Source organism: Camelina sativa, chromosome 4 (assembly GCF_000633955.1).
Source record: "Camelina sativa cultivar DH55 chromosome 4, Cs, whole genome shotgun sequence".
Taxonomy (NCBI): domain Eukaryota; kingdom Viridiplantae; phylum Streptophyta; class Magnoliopsida; order Brassicales; family Brassicaceae; genus Camelina; species Camelina sativa.
The window spans coordinates 2677697-2688738 of record NC_025688.1 but is presented as its reverse complement, the minus strand read 5'-3'; the positions used below and the strand labels follow the sequence as shown (position 1 = coordinate 2688738).

Genomic DNA, 11042 nt, shown 5'->3' with positions numbered 1-11042 from the left:
TCGCAATTTGATTTTTGCGCTCCCAACAAGCCAACCTTTTTTATCATTTGTGAGTCGTAAACAATACTTTTTTTGTTTCACTTAAAGTGATGTTACTTAGGTTTTTGCAAAGAACCTGATAGGATCATTCTTTAGGGCTATGGTACACACCAAAAAATAATTGGATTTTCATTAGATTTGTTGGTTAACACGTCATTTTCAGGTTTAGTGGAATATGATTTGAATGTTAGAATCATTAAAGGAGTAAATTAAAACCTATAATTGATAATAGCTCTATAATATAATGAACGGGGAAGATATGCATCCTATCAAAGAATCCAAGATAAAATGGTAAAGCCTAATACAAAAAGATAAATCAAATGTTGGGTTTAATTTTAAGATTAATCATATCTTAAGACGACCTTAGAGTCTCGTCGTATCTCTCGTGACACCTACCTTGTCCCTTATCTTTTTTGTGACCAACATACATATGTGCATGTCATCATACAATATATCATGATTGCAAGAAAGCAAAAACAATTGCACATGATGCCATGAAAACAAACTACACAAACGAAAATTATCGACGTTCATCAAAATACTTAAAATCTTTTAAAAAAAATAAAAGGTACTTAAATCTTCAAATTATTTTGACGTGAGGCACAACAACAACAAATACTAGCTAGAGCAAGATTTCATATTTTAGTGGATGGATTAGGAACGTAATTTTGAAATTATTATTATGAACAATAATAATATAAATACGTTATTGAAAATATATATATATATATATATATGTATAAACTCAACTTGAAACACTATTATACTATGATCAGTTAAAAAATTATACTCCCTCCATTTCAAAACATAAGATGTTTTGTATAAAAATATAATTACATGATGATATCTATATAGGTCACAACTCACAAGGAATGAAGGAAAAAAAACGTGTATTATGTCATTGAGTATCATATATTTTGTTTCTTAATGAATGTTCTTATAATTTGACCACTCCAGTTTCCACGAGGAGTGAAACAAAAGTGATATAGTCATGTGCTTAATCATGATTAACAGATTACTTTTTCTCCAATTATTGAACATGATTTAGGCTTAAAACACTCGAGGTTAGTATGACATAGTTTGCTAACTATATGTAACTGTCGGTAGCTTGAAGTTATCCTAAAATTAATAATCAGCTACCAAATTTATATTGTTATCAATTTAACCCATCATCACATTTGTTACAGCTGAGTGGCCAGTCCAATGGTATAACTTAAAATATAGGTAAGTGAGAAATTATTTAATGATCGTCAATAACTTATACAACTAAAACATGTTATGTTTTTCCGCCTAATTGTAGTTAGTACTATTAAGAGAACTTAAATCTCGAATTAGGCTGAACTCAGAGAGCTTGGCAATTTGGCAAATTACACAGACTTAATGTGCCGCATACACATCTGGTTTTATGGTACTACGCAGACAACGAATCAACCCTGCTCGTGCAACATGCGATCAATCTTAACCGTTGAATATAATATTAAGAACGGTGTAGAGGAGATCTTAAAAAGGTTTTAGACAATTACCTCAAAAGAAGAGGAATACCAAAAAGGCTGCCCTTTGGAAAAATCTTGAATTATAGTTGAACGGTTGGTGGTTGTTAAACCTTCATTTGTGATTAGATACTTTAAATAATTAAAATTAAAAAATGTAGAGGTCAATTATCAAATTTTGAAAGGTGGTATTACAGGATCACCAGTCAAAGCATAGTCGGACCAACAGTAAAAAAACATAAATGTCAGAGAAAAAACATGGGCTGTATATTAGTAACTTTTTTAATTTAAAATTGTTTTTTGATGAGAGGAAATAAAAAACAAATTTGGGAATTGAAGACTCTGCAAAATACTGCAAGGAAGACATAAGAGCAAACGAACTTTCACACCTTTTGAGGAAGCCATTTAAAAAAAAAAAAATCTTACAATTTTAAGTTTATGATGACAAGAAGATGAAAAAATCTTTTTTCGTAGTAAAAATGTTTTGACCACATTGGAACTAGTGATTACTCTTGTTCTGATTAGGCTTAGTGATAAAAATAATATTTAAACATGATTTTCTCCAAAAATCACGGTGTTAATGACTAGGCTCTAGACAGCAAATCATAGTAAGATATCGTTAACCGTGACGCAGCATTAATAAAAAGATACGATTAGTTTTGTGTTTTTAAAATACGTTGCATGCTTTATGCTTCAGTGTGGTGTCAATATTATTCTAAAATTTTATAGACCCAACCTTTGCGGGTTAAAATTAAAGACTGGTTTTTTCGAATCTTCATTTAGTTTTGATAATATATGCTGGTGAATTTATAAAGAGTCCATTAGTGTATTAGATATTTTTTGAAAAATAATTGGAGAAATAGACAAATTTTGTTAAAAATTTGAAAAATAGTCATTTTTTTTGCTTTTGTGAGATAGAGTGTTTGTGAGAGAGTATAAGATAAAAACAAATAAAAAAATCAATATATCGATGACTATGTGTTATATAAAAAGAATTTTATTTGTGGTCCCAGTTTTTGAGTAAAGAGATAGAATATCACAAAAAAAAGAGAAAAATTCTAATATTTTTTAATAAGAGTTTGTGTGTGTTGGACCGATTTTGAGGTACTGTATCAAAAATTAATGTTTCATATTCCACTAAAATTTAGAAAATTCTCTCAAATAACTTTAAATAATTTTTAAATATATTTAGCACCCTAAAAATTCTAAAAATATGGTCTAGTTTAAAATTTTAATTTTAAAATTAAACCCTAAAAAAAAATCTAACATGATGTGGTTGTCTATCTAACATGCTGAGAGAAGTATGATTGTACAAATACTTTTTTGTGGGATATTTATGTTTGCACAAAAAATTAAATAAGTCAATTACTAAAATGTCTCTCTAATGGATAGTTGTATTAGAAAAGAGAGAGAAAAGTGCTTATTTCACAAATATATTTTATAAAGTGTCTACTTTACAAATTATTCTATGAAAAAATGTCTACTTTTCTAATTAAGTAACTCAATTCGAGATATGCCGACAATAAGTAAGAAGCAAATTCTTATATTCATGATTACACGTTCGTGTAGAAACTGAATTCTTTTACATTTCAAAGCTTGCCAAGCTTAGGCGCATCTTCGGAAGTAAAGAAAACATACATCAAATACGGTCGATCTCATTTGAAACTCTAGTGTAGTGTCTTTTACGAACCTTCCAATGGTCTCAAAACTAAACAATCTTTGGAAATATAAGTCGAAAAATACATGAAAATGATGTATAATTATTTTTATTTATTTATGGTTTGAGTTACTTTTCTGTTTTATATATCACTACATTGGTAGAGAGTAAGTGGTCTCCCCATTATACATGTTCAAGTATTTGTTTTCTTCATGAGATGTGATAGGATCTATCCCAACATGATTCAAATACCTGAACCAGGACTTTTATATGAACAAGTTAGTTGTCTATCTATCTTTTTGATTATTTTTTGTAAAAACCACATATGTTGGATATGATTGACACGGCTAGTTTTTCTAACACATCATCGATGCATGCATGGTAATTAGATTGGTACAATGATATGACATCTTATGTACCACATTACGAAATACCACATAATATATCCCATTTATATTTAAGAAAATGCTACATTTTTTCCTTAATATAATTAAGTGTCTCTCGACCAAATGTTAATGTTATCATAATGAACCTTAATAAACTTATCGACCACATCATGTATTCACCCACTATAAATATTGAATGAATACATGATGTTAACAGAAGAAAAAAAATAAAAAGAATAAGAGAGATGGCCCATTTGGATACTAAAGGGAGAAAAAGGTTTGCAGAAGAAAAGTCACACGCTTCCAAAGTTCCAAACCATCAAAACCGCCTGCGACCCTCCCATGTGCTCTCTCTCTCCTTCTCACACACACAATACCAAAGGATGCTCGTGATTATTTCAAAAGTTTGCGGTTTAAAAACTTTATTTTTCAAAAAAAAAAAAAAACCTCATATATAGAAAATCATCACACGAAAGAAAAGAATCCAACTCTTTTTTTTTATGTGTTGCTTTGGTGTAAGAAGAATCGAGCTTTTCGTAAAATTTAAGCATTGATCAAAATAACCCTAAAGTTTTTTTTTTTTTTTTGTTGTCAACCATTGGGCCACAACTGGCCGGCCCATTAGCCAAATTCCTACATTCGTAGGAGCCGGGACTCGATCCCGGGTGTGATGGTGCCTTCTACAAATGGACTTACCTCCTGCCACTGCACTAAGGTCACTTCACAACCCTAAAGTTTTTGAATATCAAAATTTTGAAAATTTAAAAAATTTAGTTGAAAGATCAAAGTTGATGACCCCTATCTATTTGGTGAAAAACAGTAAATGGGGTATATAGAAAGAAGCATAAAAATAAATGTGAGAAGTTAATGTCAAACGTATAGAACAGGTGAACCAAGCCAACAAATGTTTAACAAAACATTCAATAACTATCATAATTCTGACCCCTATTTTATTCTTTTATAAAACCATGTTTTGCTGCAAAAAATAATAACTTCACCATTTTAAAACCTTAAATAAAAAGTAAAAAATAAAAAAACCTAGGGAAGACAGTTAAAGCAGTAGTAAATGAAGGGGGGGGGGTGTCAAAAACATTCTATAAATACCACTTCAACCATCAACCTTCTTCTTCACTCCCATCAAAGCAAAACTATCTCTCTCCTTCACATTCCATTTTTCTCACTCTCCAAAAAGAAAGCTCTGCACTTTCTCAAAGAGAATGTTCATGTAATTCATCTCTCTCTCTCTCTCTCTCTTTCACTCCACTCTCTGTTTTCGTTATTTTCTTGATGATTGATAATGTCTAGAGTTCTAACTTTATTTGGTTAAATTGCAGGGGAAAGATGGGTCTTTTGGGAATCTTGGTGTTGTGTTTTGCTGCAATGGTGTGCTCTGTTCATGGCTATGACGCTGGATGGGTCAATGCTCATGCCACCTTCTATGGTGGAAGTGATGCTTCAGGAACAATGGGTATGTACTCTGTTCATGGCTATGTTCTTTAAAATGCTTCTACGAAAACTTTAATGTATAGGAAATTTACAATTTTGTTGTTGTTGTTGTCTCTAGGTGGAGCTTGTGGGTACGGGAATCTCTACAGTCAAGGATACGGAACAAACACTGCAGCGTTAAGCACTGCTCTGTTCAACAACGGGCTCAGCTGCGGCGCGTGTTTCGAGATCAAGTGCCAGAGCGACGGCGCGTGGTGTTTACCTGGCGCTATCGTAGTCACAGCCACCAATTTCTGTCCTCCCAACAACGCACTTCCAAATAACGCTGGTGGTTGGTGTAACCCTCCGCTTCACCATTTCGATCTCTCTCAGCCTATCTTCCAACGCATTGCTCATTACAAAGCTGGTGTTGTCCCTGTTTCTTACAGAAGGTAAACATACACTTGTACTGTCACAAAGTCTTAATCTTTTCTACCTAAATTACCTAGTTGCTCTGTTTCTTAAAGAAGAAGTCACTTTGCTCTTGAAAGTTTCAATTTTTATTCAATTTTCACAAGTCTTGTTAGTGCTCTGGTTCGTTTTTATTATTTAACTGATGGGTTCTTTTTAATTTTGCTTGATATGTAGGGTTCCGTGCAAGAGAAGGGGAGGGATAAGGTTTACAATCAATGGCCACTCTTACTTCAACCTTGTGTTGGTGACCAATGTTGGTGGTGCTGGAGATGTTCACTCGGTTGCGGTTAAAGGTTCAAGAACAAGGTGGCAGCAAATGTCAAGAAACTGGGGACAGAACTGGCAAAGCAACAACCTACTAAACGGTCAAGCATTGTCCTTCAAGGTTGTTGCTAGTGATGGTCGAACTGTAGTCTCTAACAACATTGCTCCAGCTAGTTGGTCATTCGGACAAACCTTCACAGGCCGTCAATTCCGTTAAAATTGGTGTTTAAGTTCGGTCTTTACATAGTTTAGGGTTTGTGTAGTGAGGAACGAGGAGAGGGTTTAAGGCTTTTTAGGGTTTTAAGTGGAGAGCCTTAAAAAACTCTTGAGGTTGTAAAATGGAGAAAATAGCTTATTTTGAAAGGGCTCTTTTAGTCATTTTAAGGATTAGGGTTTTAGTAAAGTGGGTATTGGGTAGTAGAGTGGTGTTTGTCTAAAGGGATCTCTATGTTTCACCAATGGGTTCCTTTTGTTTTATCACTTTTTTTTTTTTTTGCCTTTTTCTGTCTTGTGGTTTAAAAAGCAGAAGTGGGTAGGGGCAGAGGAGAAATTCACCTCCCGCCTTGTGTTCTTGTTGGGTCGTTTTTGTTTGTTTACGATATGAAGTTGTAATGTAAGGGTTGTTTAAGATCCAACTTACCTAATGTGTTTTTGTTCCGTGTGATTTGTTCCGTGTGATTTGAAGTTTATTATTGCTTTCATAGTTAAGAACAGTAACCGTTTTGAACATTCGAAGACAAAAATAATAAGAAAGCCAATGCCCATGTGAGACAGTGAGAGTATGAACATTCTATGGGAGGACCAAAAAATTATCAAAGCAAGGATCACTGAATAAATATAATTTGAATTTGAGATTCTAGAAACTTTTTGGGTAATGTTAGGTGACATTAAATAGCATTGCAAAAGGAAAAAAATATGTTAATCAATGCCCATGTGAGTATGAACATTCTAAGGTAGGATCAAAACATATTTTTATGTTTCCCACTTAGTAAGTAATAAGTGACCTACTCTATATGAATAACCAACACTAGCTAAAAGCCTAACATTATGGTTTACTATCTTATGGTATGTTACTACACCAAACATAAACTTATGGTATACAATGGTTATGATCGAAAAATGGCCATAATGATGATATCAACTATGAACTATAAGTATGCCATTCTCAACTGAACATCATAAGTGTAATTAGCTTTGCATAGTTGGATTGTGGAGGCCTAATGTAGATTAAATTTGCAAACAACTAAAAATTATCTTATGCTAATCTTTGTGGTTTATTTGATTTGGAATTTAGTTGGTTTTATGTACATAATTCTTTTTCATCTGGTGACTAATAAGTTGATGAGTCTAAAATTAAATTTTGTATTTTATTCCTAATTATGTATACATGTCGTAAAGTGTACCTAAGAATTAGAAAGTATTATCCGTTTGATATTTGTAGTTAAAAAATTTATTTTTTTAAAATGTAAATAGTCTGGACAGTAAATATAAGTTTTATTTTGTGTTTTGTTTTAATAACCGAATCATGTGTATATATGAAAACATATAAATGGCGAGAACAAAAAATATACTTCCTCCATTTCATAATATAGGATGTTCCCATTCATAATATAAGATGTTTTAGAGGTTTTTTTTGTTTCATAATATAAAATGTTTTCAACTTTTTAATAACTTTTATATTTTCTTATTATTTATTTTATGCAGTCTTATTTATGATTGGTTGAACTTTTTTAAAGTGATTATTTCTTAATTTGCGTGCTTTCACTCAAAACATTTTATATTTTGAAATGGAGGGAGTATTATCTGATAAATAAGAAGACAAAAGAAGCCTAAATTCATGAAAATTAATATGTATGAAAAAGCTTAAATACGTGTAAAAGTTATTAACAATATCATGTACTATGAAGTCTATGTTAATAAAATGTGTCTTGTTATAGATGAAAAGACGGTGAGAAGGATAGGAAGATGCAAAGCTGTATTCCATTATTCGAGTTTTTAACAATATGAAGCTTAAAGAGACATTTCACAACTTCTACTTTGTCTCCTTTATCTATCTGTCCGTTTCATTTCCGAAGCTACTATGGCTGGCTAGCCTGGCTTTGGTGTTTGCATTTACTTCATGACAATAGTATTATAGAGAGACAAGAGAATTTGCACGTCCCCCATTTGTCAGATTCTTTTCTTGTTTTTGAAGCCATTTGTCAGAATCTTCCCGGAGACTTTCTTTGTTTTCTTTTTGTGTATGTTAAGCATTTATTATAGTTTTGGGCCAATCTCATTCTTAGCTATTTTATAACTCTAGTTTTGTACTTATAAGTGGTTAAAGTAATCAGCATTGGCTAATTGGCTATCATTATATTATCATTCCTAACTTGTACTTTCTTGTGAGGGGTTAAAATTCAGTTTATATCGGTTCAGTTTGATTATAAAATTGGAATGAAGATTTTTATAAGATTTTTTTGGGTTTATTTTTAGAGAAATTATGCTTTATATTACACCTACGTATATAAGATTTAAATCAGTTAAGAAAAGAAGACAAACCTAAAAATAAGTACATAAAAAATGAAAATGCTAGTTGTATACAAATTTGGTTGACAAGAAAACAAAAGAAAAATTGCCAGAAAAAATTAAATAGCTATCGAGTCGCAGTTTTGGAGCTCTCAGAAAACAGGTAAAGGGATTCTCATAGACACGTCGCTGTCTCGAGTCCCGTGTACAACAGAAGCGCGTCTACGTTTTGTCTTGTACCCATCAACGGCGTCGACATGTCCATGGCTTTGATACGTGTCGAATCCTCTACAAACTTGTCAGAACCATATCGATCCTTCACCGTCCGATGTCTCTCTGCTTCACGTTTGTTAGACCGCACAGTAATTAACAAAGCAGTGTGTGAAGTAAAGTACAAAAACTTGAGAAAAGTTTGGCGGGGGTATCAATGTTCTTTCTTTTGAGGTTTAGAATGAGCCAGGCCCATTTTAGAGTACTACAAACGTATAGGCCTATGCTGATTACAACAAGCCCAAATCATAAGAAAAAAAGGATTATTGAGGATTCTGTTGGTGCCTTTGCTGCGCGTTCTGCTGCATCATGTTATTATTAGACTGTAGCTGCTGATTTGTCTGCATATTTCCATAGCCTCCTCCTTGTTGTTGTTGCTGCTGCTGTTGTTGCGGTTGCTGAGGTTGCGATTGCTGCGTTTGCATCATTCCGCTGCTGTTAAACACTGCAAAGACAGGATAAATTAAGTACTGGGTGAATCGGTTTACTAAGAAAAGAATGTTTTACAAGACTTGTTTACTTACTCTGGTCACCCAACATTTGAGAAGAATGGCTTCTTTGAGGATTTGTACCCGAAACTCCAAATTGCTAAGAACAAAAAAAGTCCAAGAGAAATCAGATTAGGACAACGTTCATCGTTTTGATTTGGGTAACATAGTGACGTAGAGAAGTTTATGAGCTAACCTGCATCCTAGGAACCACTGTCTGAGATTGCATAGATGACATGTTTGGTATCTGGAATTAAAGGAAAAAAGTCAAAACCAAATCAAGTAATCACAACATAAGTTCTAAACCAAATAAAGTATTTAGTTTCGAGTTCAGCAATTCAGTAATTCAAGAGGTTTAAAGAGAGGTGACTGACCATTTGGCTACTTGGGGAGCCTTGTGCAGAAGTAAACAATGCACTATTGGCGCCACTTGAAAACTGGTTTAAGTGACGGTTCATCGCTGGATTCAGCTGTCCTTGAGACATGCTATGCTGAATATGTCCACCTGAGAGCTGTCTAGCTTGGAGTTGTTGGTGCCCAGCCATTGGCTGGGAATATGACATTTGATGTTGCCCATGTAACTGAAAAGTAAGAGGGAACTCAACTTAATAAACTTAACAAGACAAAAGCTCTACTGTTTGAAACTATAAACTCTCAGAACCACTTTATAAAAAAAAACTTCTGCCAAGATCTAGTATAATTTCTCAAGCGTATGTATCATTCACTGCATAAATACGTCTTATCTTCTTCAATTATGGCCTCAACAAATGTGCACAATGATTCAAACAATTGACAAAGGTTGGGTATGATCCTTTTCGCGTTACAGAATGCAAAACCTCATAGCCTAAATATGTTTAAGTTCCATCTCTAGAAGAACTTACCGTCTGAAACTTCTGCTGAGGTTGTCCATGCAAATCGTGAAGTGCTGGTATCTGGGTCTACACAAAGAATTAGCATGTTGCCTGAAAAAGCAGATGGCAGAAAAAACCCTGTCAACTGCTACGTAAGAAAATGTTCAAGCCTACCTGACCCAATCCCTGCATAGAACTTTGTCTGAGCTGTTGTTGTTGTGCAAGTAGTTGCTGCTGATGTTGAGGCATCTGCATTAATTTTGCCCTTTGCTGCTGCTGAAGCTGTTGGTGCAGGATTTGTTGCTGAGGCGAAGGTGCATTAACCATACCCGTAGCGCGAGGAGAATTGGAATATGGTAATGGAGATGTTGTGTTATCAAAGTTAGGACCAGATGGTGATGCAGCTGATCTTCCCATGAATTGTGTTCCAGAAACCTAAAAACACTCAAATACATAAGCCTCCAAAGACAATGATACTAACAGAAACAATAATCATCACATCTGGAGAGAATATAACTTAACCTGCATCATTCCTTGATTGTTGATGTTGTTTGACTGCCCAGGTAATGCAATCTTACCTAATGAAAGAGAAATTTTGGACCCATTAATATCGTAAGAATGCCATTGGTAATAGTATAAGAAAAAGATTCACGCATTGGGTTTACTTCTACCAGACAGATCAATGAGACAGTTACCTGCATCGTTGATAATTAGCACATCTGCAAGATGTGGTGGAAGTGCAGTGGTTATCTGTCTCTGGTCTGGAGGCAGTCTTGTTCCTTGAAACAATAATTGTGAAAAAAATATGAGACAGAACTCAACAGAACCAAAAAATGCAGCTTCTCACCAAATCAAAATGTTTTGATATAAGTTAAATAGGAATTTGAAGGTTCTTCTTACCTGCGCCGTCGTTCACAGCTGCTCGTAGCATGTTCTCTTGCTCTTGAATCTTTGCAGCTTCACCTTTATCCATGGTTGGAAGCACAGATGGGCCTTGACGAGCGCCAAATCCGTAAGCTTTACGAGTATCAGCTAATACTTTCTCTGCATTTTCACAAGCTGCTGCAATCATATCCATCCTCGCCTGTAAACAAAATTCCAAAACAAAGTGCTCTCTCAAAACCAGCCAAAGCCTAAAACATAGAGAGAAATCACAACAAAAATTCATGCAACTCACCTTTAGCCTTTCA

At 33.9% G+C, this 11042-nt stretch overlaps 2 protein-coding genes across 2 annotated transcripts in view; one reads left to right on the top strand and one right to left on the bottom strand.

Annotated features, from left to right (window-relative positions):
• Window positions 4684–6399, top strand: LOC104779634 (expansin-A15). Its single transcript, XM_010504015.1, has 4 exons — window positions 4684–4797; window positions 4907–5040; window positions 5137–5449; window positions 5646–6399. The coding sequence occupies exons 1-4, from the start codon at window positions 4790–4792 to the stop codon at window positions 5950–5952; spliced, it is 762 nt and encodes a 253-aa protein (XP_010502317.1). The 5' UTR covers window positions 4684–4789; the 3' UTR covers window positions 5953–6399.
• Window positions 8624–11042, bottom strand: part of LOC104779633 (mediator of RNA polymerase II transcription subunit 8-like) — a 5074-nt gene continuing 2655 nt past the window's right edge. The window contains exons 10-13 of the mRNA XM_010504014.2: window positions 9376–9582; window positions 9198–9248; window positions 9038–9101; window positions 8624–8958 (exon numbers count right to left, since the gene is read on the bottom strand). Of these exons, the coding sequence (XP_010502316.1) occupies window positions 8777–8958; window positions 9038–9101; window positions 9198–9248; window positions 9376–9582 (504 nt within the window). The 3' untranslated portion in view covers window positions 8624–8776. The remainder of the gene's footprint in view (window positions 8959–9037; window positions 9102–9197; window positions 9249–9375; window positions 9583–11042) is intronic.

What these genes read in the sequence shown, in the direction of transcription:
- LOC104779634 (XM_010504015.1), top strand. An exon ending in TGATGCTTCAGGAACAATGG is followed by an intron (nt 5,041 to 5,136) that starts GTATGTACTCTG and finishes TGTTGTCTCTAG; the next exon opens with GTGGAGCTTGTGGGTACGGG. An exon ending in GTCCCTGTTTCTTACAGAAG is followed by an intron (nt 5,450 to 5,645) that starts GTAAACATACAC and finishes CTTGATATGTAG; the next exon opens with GGTTCCGTGCAAGAGAAGGG.